Raw genomic sequence first — 15,671 nt, 5'->3', positions numbered from 1 at the left:
GAATGCTGGACTGGAAGAGGAGCAACTGGGACTAGAACCCAGGGTGCCGGCGGCGCAGGTGGAGGATTAGCCAAGTGAGCCAGGATGCTGGCCATGTATTTCTTTATATTGTCATTTCACAGGAAAAATTACTCTGCAGTTAAGCTATTTCTATTTTGTGTGCAATCTATACATATAAAAAGTAAATGCAGTTAAGTTGTTCCAAGAAAGAATTTGAAACATATCTACGCATGCCCTTCAAAGAACTAACACTATACAAATAATAGGGTTGGTAATTTAAAGAAATGGGTTAAAATAGATGATCATTATATATTTGGGTAGTGGTTCATTTATGCTCGATTTTTATACAAGTGTGCTTTAGTTTTGTGTGTATATTTTTGTACAATATTTATTGTATGACTGTTATATTTACATCAGAGATTGAGGGCTATTGAAATTACCGACTTGCCCAGCTGCCCGGTGGTGCCCCCGACACCGGAGTTACCTACAAGGTACGCTGATTTCTAGGGAGTTACCATGTTGTGATGTTGCTGCAGGAAGTGCCACCTCCTCTAGGAAGCCATGATGCGAGCAGATCAGCCTGGACTGATGCTGTGACGTTGCTCCTCAAAGTATCACTGTCACGAAAACTACCTTGAGGAGCTGACATGAACCTACATGGCAGAATCTTGCAGCTTGAAAGTTGGTTGAGTATTTAAAATATTCAGCCTGCCTATAAGCATCCAAACACATTTCTGCTTGGATGAGTCATGACTTTTTATTCTCTGTTACATTATGATTCTGACTCAATACCATCCATTCACAGACCGGAGTTTTGCATTTAATAATAGATGTTTCTGGATAAAGAAAAAAAGTATCTCTTTTAAGCCGAAGTTGCATAAATAGCCAAAGCTTGACACTGATCCAGCAAAAACTCTGAATGGAAATGATCTGATATGATACAATTCAAAAATTATTTCCCACATTTCAAATTAGTGCAAATACTCATGGTTCTAAGTTTGGTTAAATAGTCTGATTGGAAATACAGAAAGTCACAAACATAGCATGGCCCACTTGCAGAAACTATGGAAGTGCCAAGCTTGGTCCTCCCCAAATATAGACTATAATATTCTTGTTAATTTGTGCATACCTATTTGCAAATAAATTGAGGAGATGCATCCATTTAAAAACCAATGTTTGCTTTCATTTCCTTTCAGTAATTTTACTTTGTCCATGTTGGGATGAATTCAGTTGAGAAATTCTTTTATGGTATAAAATTTTTAAGAACTGCTTTCTAAAGTACCTTGAAATTTATTAATTTCTGTAAATCCAGTAGGAAATTATATTTTTGTCTTCTGGAGAGACAATTGAGTACATTTTGTTGATGATCATTTTGGGGTGACAATTTCTACTCCTCCTGTCTTCCACAATGAGATTCTGAAGGAAGTCTCAAATCAGATTTCTCAAATATAAACTTAACCCTAACTCAATAAACCTAACATATTCTTCAGACTTACCTTCACCATGTGTAGCTCTACAGGTTTATGAACGTCTCAATTTCTCCAAATAGAAACCAGACATAAATTGATAGGAAGAGATAACTGAGAAAATAATTTTCTACTTTTTTTTTTTTGCAAATAGGCCTGTTCAAGTGTATAGAGATGTTATCAATCTTCTGTTAGATAATTATAGTGAAATATTTATAATGTGGTCTCCTAACCATTATGTAAGCCCATGGGCTTTACTTCTCATCACCTTCTATTGTGTAGTAAAGGGTTGCACATGTAATAAAATGTATGAAGTGAAAACATCTCAATTTTTCTCAACATATTTTCTATTACTGCAAATAGAACTTTGTTGATTTATCCTCTACATCTATGTTTTCATTGTCTCCTCGTGCAGTTTTCCTTAACTTCTTAGTGATTGATCCCTTAAAACATGCTAAGAGATCTCACTGTTTTGCTATTCACTATAGGAGCGAGTGACAATGCCATGAAAAAAAATCCTTCCTACTGTGAGTTTTGGAATGATCTAGAGTTACAGATGAACAATGATCTCCTGGTGGGCCTTTTTCAGTTCTTAGCAAAGGCCACACAGCTCTCTGTAGAGCAGAGGTAATCCCTAGAATGTGTTGGCCCTTTGCTGATATGCTCAACAGTATGCATTGGAAAGCCTTGGACTTTTAACCACTCTCTTCCTTCCAGGTTAGATCCTTCCAGATCAGAATTAAGGAAAGGACAGGGAAATGGAGGGAAAAGAGGAGAGAATGAGCTTTCTCTATAGGGTGAAGACTTTGGTCTAACAGTCTGTCACTTCAGCATTTTCATGTGCTTCAAGATGCCATGAAATTTTACTTCTTAAAATGCAGCAACAATATCAATCCTTGTCCTTCCCCGCAACTCAGCAAGTGTTTCAATGGCTTGAAATTTCCGTTTTACAAATCCGTTAACCAAATCAAAGTCTTATTGTTAAAGTGAATTTTAATTAATGCATGTTATTTTCCTAACAGGAAATGACTGACAACATGAGCAATGGAGGACCACAACTGATATTTAATGGAAGAGTATAATCAATATTTTAAAGAACTGAATATTTTTAGGACTTTCATGAGGCAAGGAGATACCAAAGGACTAGGAGATAAAATTAAAACAGTTCTTGCATTTGCTTTTGTCTCTCCTGATTATCCACTAAAATTATTCTTCCTCAATTTTGCCTCATGTATTTCTCCAGCCTTTTTTTTTTTTATGGGATGAAAAATTTTCCTGAAATGTCCTAGTTCAGTAATTTCAATAGACTTTCCAGATTGTTCTAAAAAGAGTTTTCAGTTTTAAAAAAAAGCAGAAATAAGATTCATATTCTATACAAACACTCTGTGACTCGCATGAATATTAGCTTTGTAATGACATTTCATATGAGTAATTGAAAAGTACAAATATCAAGAAGTAACCATAACTTATTGATGTCTTTGTTTTGAAAGACAGCTGGCTTCAAGAAAATCACAATTCAAAACCTCAGCAATGCCTTGATATAAAAACATTGCAATTATTTTCAATTTGTGAATGAACTATATTTCATAATTTATTTGTAAATGACAAAAAACTCCTAGGGGATAAAAAAAAAGAGATTTTTTAAAGAGAGAGTGAATTCTAATCTGTATGATATTTTTGCATTTTTGCACAAGAGTGAGTAGTTGTAAGTGAATATCACTTAAGGAAAATTAACACATTTTGATCATACTGTGCAGATGGATCTGCATGTTCATGAATGAGCCTAAGGATAAAGTATGTATGGATATGTGTGTATAAACCCTGTAAATATTGAAAGTCTATACATCATATATTTATAGCAAACATGAATGTAAATAGGTAGTAAAAAGACATTATGGTTTTCAGGGCTGTTATCTGGATTCTATTCCAATAGAGATGGAAAGGCAATTGCTCAAGGCCTTTTTTGTCCACAAAATCATATATTTAATTTATACTACATTTGTCCACTATTATTTTATTATGGCTTTTGTTTGTAAATAACATCATGGTTGATATTTATGGAGCTGAGTGACTTGAACAGTAAGTATAAAGAGATTATTGATTATGGTATTTATATACCAGCAGTTATTATGGTTGAGTGTAAGCATAATTTTCAGTTACATATTCCATATTTATAAATAAAAACACTATGGTATATAATTGTTCATGACATTTACATTTCAAACATCTTGCAGTCCTATTAAGTTATACAGAAAGGCACATGAGGAAATTGCAATTAACCTTGCTACAATTTAATTTAAATGTTTTGTTTTGTGTAACAATTAACATGGAATAATACAGACAGACCATGTGTGAGAAAATTTATATTTAAACAACCTGAAAAATTTTCTGTAGAAGAATATCAGAAGATAGACTTACATGTAAATGGTTAGATTCAATCATTCTCTACCCTACTACAATGCTAAAACAAGCAACAAATGACAATACAGATAGGCAAGAAAATAGCCCGGCCTTTGAAAATATTTATGATAATACAACCTTCAACCACAGGCAAAGAAATCTAATATTTTTAAACATATAACTCTCTTTATATTATATAATTTGAATTCTCTCCTAAAATTTTCTAGTCACTTTTTATAAGTTACATATTAAATCACAGGTAAATTAAAATCTTCAAAACCCAGTATAAAAATGTGTTATAATTTAAAATAAAATATATTTATTAACTGTTTTAACAAAATAATAATTTGAGTTCATAGAAATATAAAGTTATTTTTATTTTAACACGATATGATCATCTAAACTATTTAAATCTGCTTGTTAAAAATTATGTCTATTCAATGGAAATAACTGAACTCTGGTTGTTTGATGTAGTTTTTGAAGATGCCCCCCAACTCATTTAGATAGCTTTATTATCTAGTAACTCACAGAAGTTGTCCATATATGCAACCCAAAATAGTGAATCAACACCATACTGTTCATTTGACACCACAAGCTTACTTGAGCTCTGCCACTGGAAATCTCAACTCTACAATGCAGATATTTTGTGTGTATGTGATTTTGCTGAACTTACCCAAGGATGTTGTTTGGCATGTTTATTCTGATGGAATAAATGAATGCTTCTAGTTTTCGGTGGCATTTCGGTGCAGGAACGCTTGTATAATAGAGAATAATAATACATCAGCAAGATGTTTTAATGCCTTTTGAACAAATAGGAAATCACACATCAAAGACAAAAGTAGGCATATCACTGCTTTGACATAGAGTAAAAAGAGATGCAGTCATCACAGTTATTCAAGTATTCCATAGTGTAGGTTTAACCAAGTACAGATATATCTTTAAATGTAACTGCTTCTACCCAATGTTTTCAGGGCTGAGTTTGGAGTGACTGACATGGGATGTGTTGTGATTCTGTGAGCAAAAAGTTAAGAGGACATTATTCAAGTGCTTGAAAATTTAATTTTGACTCTACGTTGAACTATGAACTAGAATTTGTAGAGACTACATTATAGTTTTACTGTGAGCCTATCCGGGGGGAAAAGTGATGTGATACTAAATTAAAATAAATATGTGAAACTGGTGTGGTGGTGTGTTTTAGAGACTAGCTACAAACAGGTGGAGTTATTATAAGCATAAAAGAATAGAAGTGGACTCAGAAATTTTGAAACATTTGTGTATGTGTAGGTGTATATGTGTATGTTCACATACAATGGCTGAGAAGTTGAACACGACCAATGACTCTACTGATATGTCTGTGTAATAAAACAGTGTGCTTCAAAATTACATATGGTGTCAGCTTTCTTTTATTATACTACAAAAATAGCTCCCTGACACAATAGCTAGTTGAATAAATGCACTACAGGCTACTGTCAATGGGGAGGGAGAAACAGTTACAGCTGGAGGATATGGAACTAAGAAAGGATATTACTTGAGATAGGAAAGGTGATAGATACTTGAGTTAGAGTTGTTGAAGATACAGAACAATGGTGACCACAATCAGAAGGTGAAGTCCCTGTAGAGGCAAGGGGAAATACGATACAGACCATAAGAAACAGAATTAACTGTGAGTAGGCCTAGGATTGCAAGAGACCTCAAGAATGGAACCGCAACCTTTTTTTTTTCTTTTGACAGGCAGAGTTAGACAGTGAGAGAGAGAGAGAGAAAGGTCTTCCTTCTGTTGATTCACTTCCTAAACGGCCGCTGTGGCGCGTTATGCTGATCCGAAGCCAGGAGCCAGGTGCTTCCTCCTGGTCTCCCATGCAGGTGCAGGGCCCAAGCACTTGGGCCATCCTCCACTGCCTTCCTGGGCCAGAGCAGAGAGCTGGACTGGAAGAGGAGCAACCAGGACAGAACTGGCGCCCCAACCGGGACTAGAACCCCGAGTGCCGGCACCGCAGGTGGAGGATTAGTCTAGTGAGCCAAGAACCACAATCTTTAGAGAACTCTGATGGCCTACCTGACCTTGTCAAAGTGGTTGACATTGGCATTTAGGGCAGACTGTCCTGTGCATTTCAGACTCTTTTCCATGTGTTGTCCCAAACCACTAAGTGCCAGGTGGACACTACAGTTATCCTAACAAACAAAAAGTCCCTAACAAACAAAAATTTCTGAACAAGTTTCCATCTGTTTTCTTGGGAGAGAAGTAGAAGTATTGTCCAAAGTAGAAACACCAAGGAAAACTTGGATAATCAGTTTTAATGAGACCCGTAGGCAAAGGGCTGAATTCCTCAAGGTCATAAACTCACTATTCTAAGGTTTATATGCATTGTCTAAATGGTAGCCATTATCCACAGGTGACTATTAAATTTAAATATGTTAATTAAGGCAAAATCCAATATTCAGTTTCTCCATTAAGCCAGTCACATTCCAAGTGCTGAAGCCACAGATGGACAACAATTATATATTTCTATCATTTCAAAAAGCTCTATTGGACAGTGTTGGTCCCAAGCACATAGACAAGGCAAGTGTTTGGCATAACAGTTAAGACATCTGCATTCCATATTGAAGTGCTTGGGCTGAGTTTCTGGATCCTAGCATTTAGGGGAATGAAACAGCAGGTAGAATCGCTCGCTCTCCTCTATTTCTTTCTCAATCTATCCCACTCCTCACCCTCTCCCTCTCCTTCTCTCCCCCTCTCCTAGTCTTCCTCTTAAGTAACTAAATACATGCATAGATACATAAACATTTTAATTAAAAATCACAGAGATTGTCCATTCCTCCTCAGTCCTTGTACAAGTTCTTCCACAGAAAACCAGTTATCATTGAAATAGAATTATATTCTATTTCAAAATCCCATGGAATTTGAAAGTTGTTAGACCAGTTAAACCCAGAGATGGAACAAAAGTGGCATAAACTATCAAAAGTAGAACCAGGTCAACCCATAATAAAGTTGAGAAGGTGCTTTAGAGGGTGCATGTTAAAAATTCTTTGTTCAGCAAGGTTTCATTAAAACACTAAATACTCCATGTTTAATAGGCAAAATGAAAGGTTGTGTAACTCCTATGCTGGAAGAAATTCACTCTACCTATTACCATGTGTCAGTGAATAATTCCATATTTCTTGTGTTTGAGAAGGTAAGAATTATAATATGCTGCCTTTACTTCATTCTTTGTCTTAGTTCAAACACAGCACGTTTTAAAGCCTTACATCCAAAACTATATTTTGAAAGATTATTTAGCAAACATGTTTCAGAAACAGAGGGAGCATCATAAGTACCATTTGGTTAGAATGCTGTTTCCAAACACAATTTTAGAACTTGGCATCACTTCCACTCTTTTCTTCTTTAAGTCATTTTCTTCTGGAAACATATGTAATATTTCTTACACAAAGTGTATGACAGCCAAGAAATTCAATTATTCCAAATCCATAAATCACAAGTTGTCAGTTACTCATAGCAGAGGAAACCAATTCAGAAATTGTTGGAAATATGTAGGCCCAGAAAAATTATACAGGGGGATTTTGTTAGTTTTTCACTCCCTTTTTCGGGAAAACTATTTATGGAGTATAAGGGTCTTCTACTAGAAATGTATGTCTCAAGAAACATACTGTTTAAAAGTGAAGCTATAGATCTAGAGACAAATTATTTCAAAGTTTTAACACTTCAATATTATCAATATTGACTAGTTATAGTGACAAGAGGCTCCATTTTGGCAGATGGTCTTCATTGCGTTGAAAATATTTGAGGACTAGGAGCCCTCTTTACTTAACTTCCCATCAGCTAGGGCCTGGGACTATTAATTCAAAGGCTTTTCTCGATTGACACCCAAAGGCTCTACTTTAGTGACACAATACATAGCAAACATTCCTCCTGAGCTACAATGTATTGTGTTACTGAGCATCACAGAGAAGATTCTTGAACTTGGCTGAAATTTTGCTCAAAAAAAATATAAGATCTTGTCAAAATTGCAATAAGTCTTTTATTAACCCACCAAGAATCAGGACTCATGACTTCTTCAGGGTATTGGTTCCCAACTACTCACTATGAACTCACAAGCACTGAGGCAGGGTGGATGGAGGAGGGTTAAAGAAATTCCTTGAGTAAACCAGGGCCACTGCCCAAGAAGGAAAAACTACAGGTAGGCGTGTGGGAGGTTCTACCATCAACACAACTCTTCCACTGGAGTATAAGCCCAGGAATGAGATAACACCTGACTTTACAGACACAAATAGACTGTTTAGATAGCTTTCTAGATGTCTAGTACCCTCACTATTATCCAGAAAGTCATTTGAGATCCAGAATTTTCTTTTAAGTATATTAGAGTTCTTACATTGGTCTCTGAGAAAATAACATAAAGGCTTAATATCCTCTATAACTAAATGAATTGTAGGAGAGAACATCAAGTTTTTGAATCACAACATACTAAGGAGTGGTAAAATGAACAAATTGCTATCTACTAGCAAAAAGGATGGTGATGCAGAAGGTACAAGATAACCATATTTTAAATGTTGATGCATTTTATTTATTTGAAAGGTAGTGACAGAGAGAGGGGGGAGAGAGGAAGTGATGGAGGGAGAGGGAGCAAGAAGGAGGGAAACGGAGGGAGAGGGAAGGAGAGAGAAATTCTGTTGGTTCACTCCCCAAATGGCCTCAACAGCCATGTCTGGGCCTGCTGGAAGCCAGGAGCCAGGAACTCCATTTGGGTTTTCCACATGGGAGGCAGGAATCCCAGTACTTGAGCCATCATCTGCTGCTTTCCAGGCACATTAGCAGAAAGATGGATCAGAAGTGGAGTGACTGGGACTTGAACCAACACTCTGATACAGGATGCTGGCATCACAAGCAGCAGCTTAACTCACTGTGCCACAATGCCTGCCCCAAGATAATCTTTTCAAAGTACTACTCTAATGTATACTATCTATAAATACAGGTATTTCTATATTGTATTAGTATAGTTCATTTAACATGAAATAAAAAAGCTGACAGAGACTAAAATTTTGCCTGAAATGTAGAATTATTTCTAATTATACTCCTGAAACTTAAAGTCATTACCAAAGTGTTATATAAATATATGTACATTGTGTGAGTGTGTGTATCAAAAAGTTCATGGGAAATGGAGTAAAAAGCTAAGCTTATTTTGGTGCAACTTTTAATTTATGCATGTGAGGGATCTTCAAGGCTTTCATGAAAAATGCATATTAAGGTGGCAGGCATTTGGAGTAGCAGTTAAGACACTCCTTGGGACACTTTTATCCCATATTTGATTGCCTGGATTCAAGCCCCTGCTCTGTTTCTGATTCCAGTTTCCTGTCAATGTGAGTCCTGAGGGGTTGCATGTGATGACGCAAGTACTTGAGTCCCTTTAACCCAAGTTAGGGACCCAAATTGAATTTCAGGCTCCTGGCTTTGACCTGGCCCAGCCCGGGCTGTTATGGTTATTTGGAGAGTGAACCAGCAGGTGGAAAGTGTCTCTCTCCAACTCTTTCAATATGTCTCTCTGATTTTCAAATAAAAAAATAAAACTTTAAAAAGAAAAAATGTGTTTTGAGAAAATAATGCATGGATTTCAAATTATTTTTGCACCAAAATAAATTTAATGTTTTAATTCCATTTTCCACAAGATTTTTGAAGTACCTTTATAAGCACACATAGGTCCATAACACAAACCAAAACAATTCACAAGTCAATCTCATATGAACCATGCTTCTTTATTTGCTCTGTTTTGTTCTGATTTCAGATTCAAATTTCTGGTTTTGTTGGCGCTGCCTTGGTTTCAGTTTCTGGTCCCTTCATTTGAACCTGAGAGTCCAAATGTTTTACCAACAAAGGCTGGCTTTGGGTAGAGGCTTCTCTTGTGATTTCTTGCAAGACATTCTTTATGCTTAGGTAAGCCCGTTTTACCATTGGATAAAGATAAATTCATTGTTACTGCTACAGTTTTCAAAGCATAGAAGTATTATTATGACTACAGCTCCCTGAAGTCATAGAGAGATCTAGACTCTGATATATTCATTCAAATTTTTTTTTTTTTGGCCACTTCAGAGTAAATCGTACATTAAAGGGCCTTGAGTCTAGATTTCATTTTTATCTACCTTGCACGCTCAAACTTTCCATACTAGGTTCTTTGGAAATATTTAATGTCAAGGACCTTTGAGGTAACACCCACACGAACTCTGCAGCCAGCAGGTGGTTTATTAAACTACAATTTCAAAGTCATCTTCAAAACCTAAAAAAAGAAAGTTTCCTATTTTTGTTCTGCAGTGAACTGAAGACAGATGAGAGTAAATGAAACTTTCCTTAGGCAACCTTGCAAACACCCTGGCTAATTTTATTAGGCAGATTCCTTGGATTTGAAAACTTTGAAGGAAGGTTGTTGAAATTCAGTTGCAGAAAGGACTAATGGGAGGGCAAACAGGGCCTTAGAAGAAATCCTGACCTTATTCTTACCAAAATCAAAATCAGTTATATGAAGAGGCATGTTTTCTTGCTGATGTAGCCTCGCTCCCCTGCTTCTCTGCTCCTACCCAAACCTCTGTCAGTGCTCCCAGCAACTGGTGGACACACTCTTGCACACATGTGCACACACACACAGACATCTTAATTTTGTTATTTAAGCCAATCCTTTTTATTAGCATCTGTCATCCAAAGAGCTATGTAGTTGCCTTCCTGGCCTTGCAGTCAATACATAATACATAATAACACATACATAAATAGACACTTGCAGACTCAGGTGGGTGGAGCTAAAAATGGCAGGACTTTATTTGGGTGTATATTGTAACATTCAGGTTTAAAACATTGTGTGTGTGTGTGTGTGTATTCACATATATGATTTAAAAAACTTTCTGGGCTGAAGTGAGCACCCAGTGCGGTGGTTAAGAAGCTACTTGAATACCCACATCCCACATCGCAGTGCTTGGATTCACATCTCAGCAGCACTCCCAGTTTCAGCTTTCGGCTCTCATACCCCGAGGGGCAGCAGGTAATGGCTCAAGCATTCGGATCTCTGCTACCCACTTGGGAGACCTAGATTAAGTCACCAGCTCTTGGCTTTATCTCGGCCAAGTCCACACTGATGTGGGCCCCTAGGGAATGAAGCAGCAGGAGACCTCTCTCTGCCATTCAAGTAAATAAAAATTAATAAGTATAAATAAATAGTTTCTAAAAAGTTTTTGCACTGAAATAAAATTCCATTGTAATTTCATTTTTTCATGAACTGTTTGAAGTCCTTGCATATTTGGAATGCAGAAAGTATAGCAAGCACATAAAATTCAAACATAAGGATCATATTGTTTTAACATTTTTATGCCTGGTCAGCACCCAAGTGAGAAAGATACTAGTAATTACATATTATATAGAGAGAATTGTTATAATGTAATAAGCAGAATACAATGATTAATTGTGTTGGTTTTTTTTTACTGTTGATACTATTCCCATGAACACCTAATATGATTTGGAAATAATACACTTATCAAAACTGTAAAAACTCTATTGCTACATTACAGACAAGAAGAGATTTTTCCTTCATGGGAACTGGTATTTTAGGGATTTCTTCAGCAATTCTGAACTAACTAAAGTAAAAATTGACAGATACTCAGATAACTGAAGCAAAGTAGTGTTTAGGATGCAATTATCACACAGCCATACACATTTTAAAGCCTTCTTTTATTTATGATGAGAATGTAGCCTGAGCCTATCATTAAAAAAATGTTTGGGCTTCTTATTTTAGAGAAGGAAGAAGAGTTTGGCTGTGCCTGGGAGAGAACAGAACTTACATGTGTCATTATTACACACAAGAGTAACACATGCTTTATAGAAAATTGCCTTTTTTTTCCAGAAGATTATTCTGTACTCCTTAGAAATCATATTTGAGTTAGCTTTAATTTATTTCATTAAGTTGCTATCACAACAATTATCAGAAAGGTATCACCCAAAGAGGAACATACACTGAAATTCTTCATTATGTCTAAGCAAGATGTTTGGAGCCAGTGTTTAGCTTAGCACTTAATACTCTTACCTCCCACACTGGAGTATCTGGACTTGATTTTTGGTGCTGGTTCCTGATTCCAGCTTCCCAAGAAAGCAGACCCTCAGAGGTAGCGTTCCTGCCTGCAACACAGAAGACGTGGAGTGTGATCCTGGCTCTGGCCCCACTCCCAATGTTCCAGGCATCTGATGGGTAAACCAGTAGCTGGGGAAGTGCTTGAGCATCTCTCTCTCTCTCTCTCTCTCTCTCTCTCTCTATCTCTCTCCCTCCTCCCCTCACACACAAAGAAACTTAATTATTTTAATAGAAGGAAACATATGGATATTTCATAATGATATTCTACCTTTCTGAGTCCATATAAACCATATACTATTTTATGCTTGTTACTTAGCAAACTTTACTGTTTGCACACTAATGTAAACAAAACAGCCGAGCACCTGGCTAATCATTACTGCGTTTGCATCAACTTGAGCTGAATAAAAATGATCAACTCAGAGCTTTTCCACCTATATTTCAAGTCCCCTTGGAGCCAGTGGATCCTACATGACAGCAAATGTTGCAATATCTAGCAGTGCTTGGTCAGGTTTCTGTGCTCTGTCTCCCGATGGAGTAAGCCTGAGGCACGGCCTTGAAATTTCCATTTCTATCCAGTTCCCAGTTAATGTGTTGCTGTGTAACTTGGAGAGTTTCTGATAACACATAATCTTATTAAAAGATCGTATCTTAACTTTCTGTCAGATGAATTTCATCATTTCACTCATTTTTTTTTTTTGTAAGGACTTAACGATTTATTTGAAAGGCAGAGTGACAGACAGAGGGAGAGACACAAAGAGAATTCTCTCGTCTGCAGGTTCATTCTCCAAATGGCTGCAACAGCCAGAGCTGGGCCATGTGGAAGCCAGGAACCAGGAATTCCATCCAAACCTCCTCCATGGGTACCAGGGACTCACGAATTTGGGCCATCATGTGCTGTCTTAGGTGCATTAGCAGAAATGTGAATAAGAAGTAGAGCAGTCCGGACTGGAAACTGTGCTCAGATATGGGATTCCAGTATTGCCAAGAGGCAGCTTAACCCACTCACCATAACTCTTGCTCCAGAGTTATTTATTTCCGTGTAAATGAGTAAAATCTATAGCTTTCAAAATGCAAAATGCATTGCTTTCAGTATCTGTAATAAAATATAATCTTATTTTTCTTCATTGTCCCTAGGCCCAGTGTCCATTAGTTATGTGTAAACAAAATAACAAGCAGGAGGAACTTTTAGGGATAAAAAATGATCCTAAGTCCTTTTTTGGGCAGAAATACTGTAAGTAAAAACAGTGAATAGCTAATACCACGATTTTTGCCATTCTGTAAACTTTGCACATCTAAAGCTCATGTTTGCCATCTGCTGACATATATGTGAATTACAAGGGCTCGGCATCAACCCATAACTGGTGGATAACAGGTTGCGATCTGACTTTTTTGTTTCTTTTCTTCCAAAACCCATTAGGCAAATGTTATTTGTTTTCATACAGGCACTATATGTTATAGTTTAATGTACAACTGAAAGAAAATGGTTTCCTAAACTAATCATACCGAGTGCAATCAACCAGGTTGTCCTGAAATATTTTAATTTACTAATGACAACTGAAACTGCAGATATGAACTTTAGTATACATATTTTGTCTCTATAGTGACTCTACCTATAAAATAGTTTAAGTGGATGCTGTGCAAAATCTTTAATTTGAATCACAGACATATATATATATATATATATATATATATATATAGTTTGCTTATCATTTGCACTACAGTGTGGAATATCTGAAACTAATAATGCTAATAACCTTCACAAAGCCAAAACAATAAACCTCAGGGGTCTGGAGTCAAAGTGTCTCCCATGTTTATTCATAATCTCATCCAATTTTTCTCTGATATTTGGGATCTACTTGGTATTCATTCAAGTTCTACCTTGTCAATCAAGAAAGCCTCCTGGTTTCAAGATCAGACTTACAGCATTAATTGGGATACATCAAGATATTAAGCCTAACACATTGCCGATGGGCTCAGAACTGTATTTTATTGAGTACTTAATATAGGGCAGCCGCTGTGCTTAGTCTCGTACAAACATCACCTCTAACTTCACATCGTCATACCTCTCAATTAACAATCAGGAAGTTGGGCTTTGAAAACTCTAAGCAAGTTGCCCACCGCAACACAGCCAGAATTTGCACCCAGATGGACTGACTCTGTGACTCCTACCAGCTGCCCTGTCAAGCTGTCCTTTTGCAAAACCGCCAGTCTTCATGCTTTGGCTACAGTGAGTGCTTGTTGGAACCTTCCCAAACCCGTTAAAATGATCTCATCAGGTTCGTCTGCATAGCCCCTTAACATTTTTAGGAAGGGCTAAGTAAACTATCCATTTTCCTTACTTCTAACAACTTCTTCCTTTGTCTTTCATTATTCCTTTGGCCATGTGTATAGGGAAAGTGAGGACCTAATCGAGTGACTCAAACTGTAGGTTGCAGGGAGAGTCACGCTTGGGCTAGATTACTGGACTGACCAAAACTGGACCATTCATTCATTCAAGAAATAAGTGGTTGAAGTGTGCATTGTGGCAAAGCAGGTTAAGCCATAGCCTGAGACTTCTGCAGCCCTTATCAGGGTGCTTGGTTCGACTCGTGGTTATTGCACGCTTCTGATCCAGCTTTGTACTAAAGCATGGGGGGAGGGGTAGCAGATGATGGCTCAAGAATTTGGGGTTCTTACCATCCATGTGGGAGAACCAGGGTGGAGTCCCTGGCTCCTGGGTTTGGCCTGGCCTAGACTTCTACTCTTGGGGAGCAAAGCAGCAGACTGAAGACCTCTCTCTGTCTGTCTCTGTCTCTGTCTCTCTCTCTCTCCTTCTATCTCAATCTAATCCTGTCACTCTGCCTTTCAAATATACATCCATTTAAACATTAAGTGGCAGGCCCTGGACATAAGACTTTTAACAATACAAACAGGACAGCTACCATCATGCGTCTGACTTTTAAAAATTATTCTCTAAAATCCAGTCTTCACCTCTCTGAATATACGTAATCATTGTAGCAAGTTCATAAACACTGTGTGTTGGTGATTTGCATGAGGCACTTAGCACAGTGCCTGGCAGGTTTGTAATTAAGTTTAGTAATGATGATGTTGATGACAATCCCTCACACCATCGATTTGATAAAATCAGCTAAAGAGGAGTAATTTCTACCCTACCTGACTACATTAATATTGCTCTCTATGGGAGAGTGGAGAGAATGTGGTTAGCGACGTCCAACGCACACCTGGTCCATAAGAGAAGCTTCTTAGGCAAAGGCAACCTGCAAGAGATCATATGTGCTCCTTGCTTTGTACTGACCTTGTGTGAGATCCACAGAAGGCAAGAGGTCCCGTGCACCCCTCTCTTTCTCTCTCAGAAACCCAGACAGCTGCAAGCTCACTCAGCCTGCACTCAGCCTGCATTCTTACAAGTAAAAATGAAATTTAATCAATATTAAATTCAATGTCATTCAAATCGGGCTGAGGTCCATTTGATGTCCAGAGCAGAACAGAGGTATGGTAGACAATGATGCTGGCAGGAGACACCATAAAATAATTTCCCATTACTTATAAAGCAGTCATCACATGGCCAGTGTGAGCCAGGGTGGGGGCACTCGACCTCTAACAGCATGAGTAAAAGCAAGGTCAGCACAGAACCTTGAGGGAAGGAGTAGGAGGGACAATGGCCAGAACACTGAGAACAGGTCTGGCCAGGGAAGTGCACCTAGCTGCA

At 37.5% G+C, this 15,671-nt stretch overlaps 1 protein-coding gene across 1 annotated transcript in view; it reads left to right on the top strand.

The window, feature by feature from the left end:
- Positions 1-2,548, top strand: part of TMEM196 (transmembrane protein 196) — a 64,342-nt gene extending 61,794 nt beyond the window's left edge. The window contains exon 4 of the mRNA XM_062179215.1: positions 2,489-2,548. Coding sequence (XP_062035199.1) covers positions 2,489-2,548 — 60 coding nt within the window. The remainder of the gene's footprint in view (positions 1-2,488) is intronic.
- The last annotated feature ends 13,123 nt before the right edge of the window (positions 2,549-15,671 follow it).

This window comes from Lepus europaeus, chromosome 20 (assembly GCF_033115175.1).
Source record: "Lepus europaeus isolate LE1 chromosome 20, mLepTim1.pri, whole genome shotgun sequence".
NCBI classification, from domain to species: domain Eukaryota; kingdom Metazoa; phylum Chordata; class Mammalia; order Lagomorpha; family Leporidae; genus Lepus; species Lepus europaeus.
Note: the sequence above shows the minus strand (reverse complement) of the source record. Positions and strands in the feature narration are given on the sequence as shown.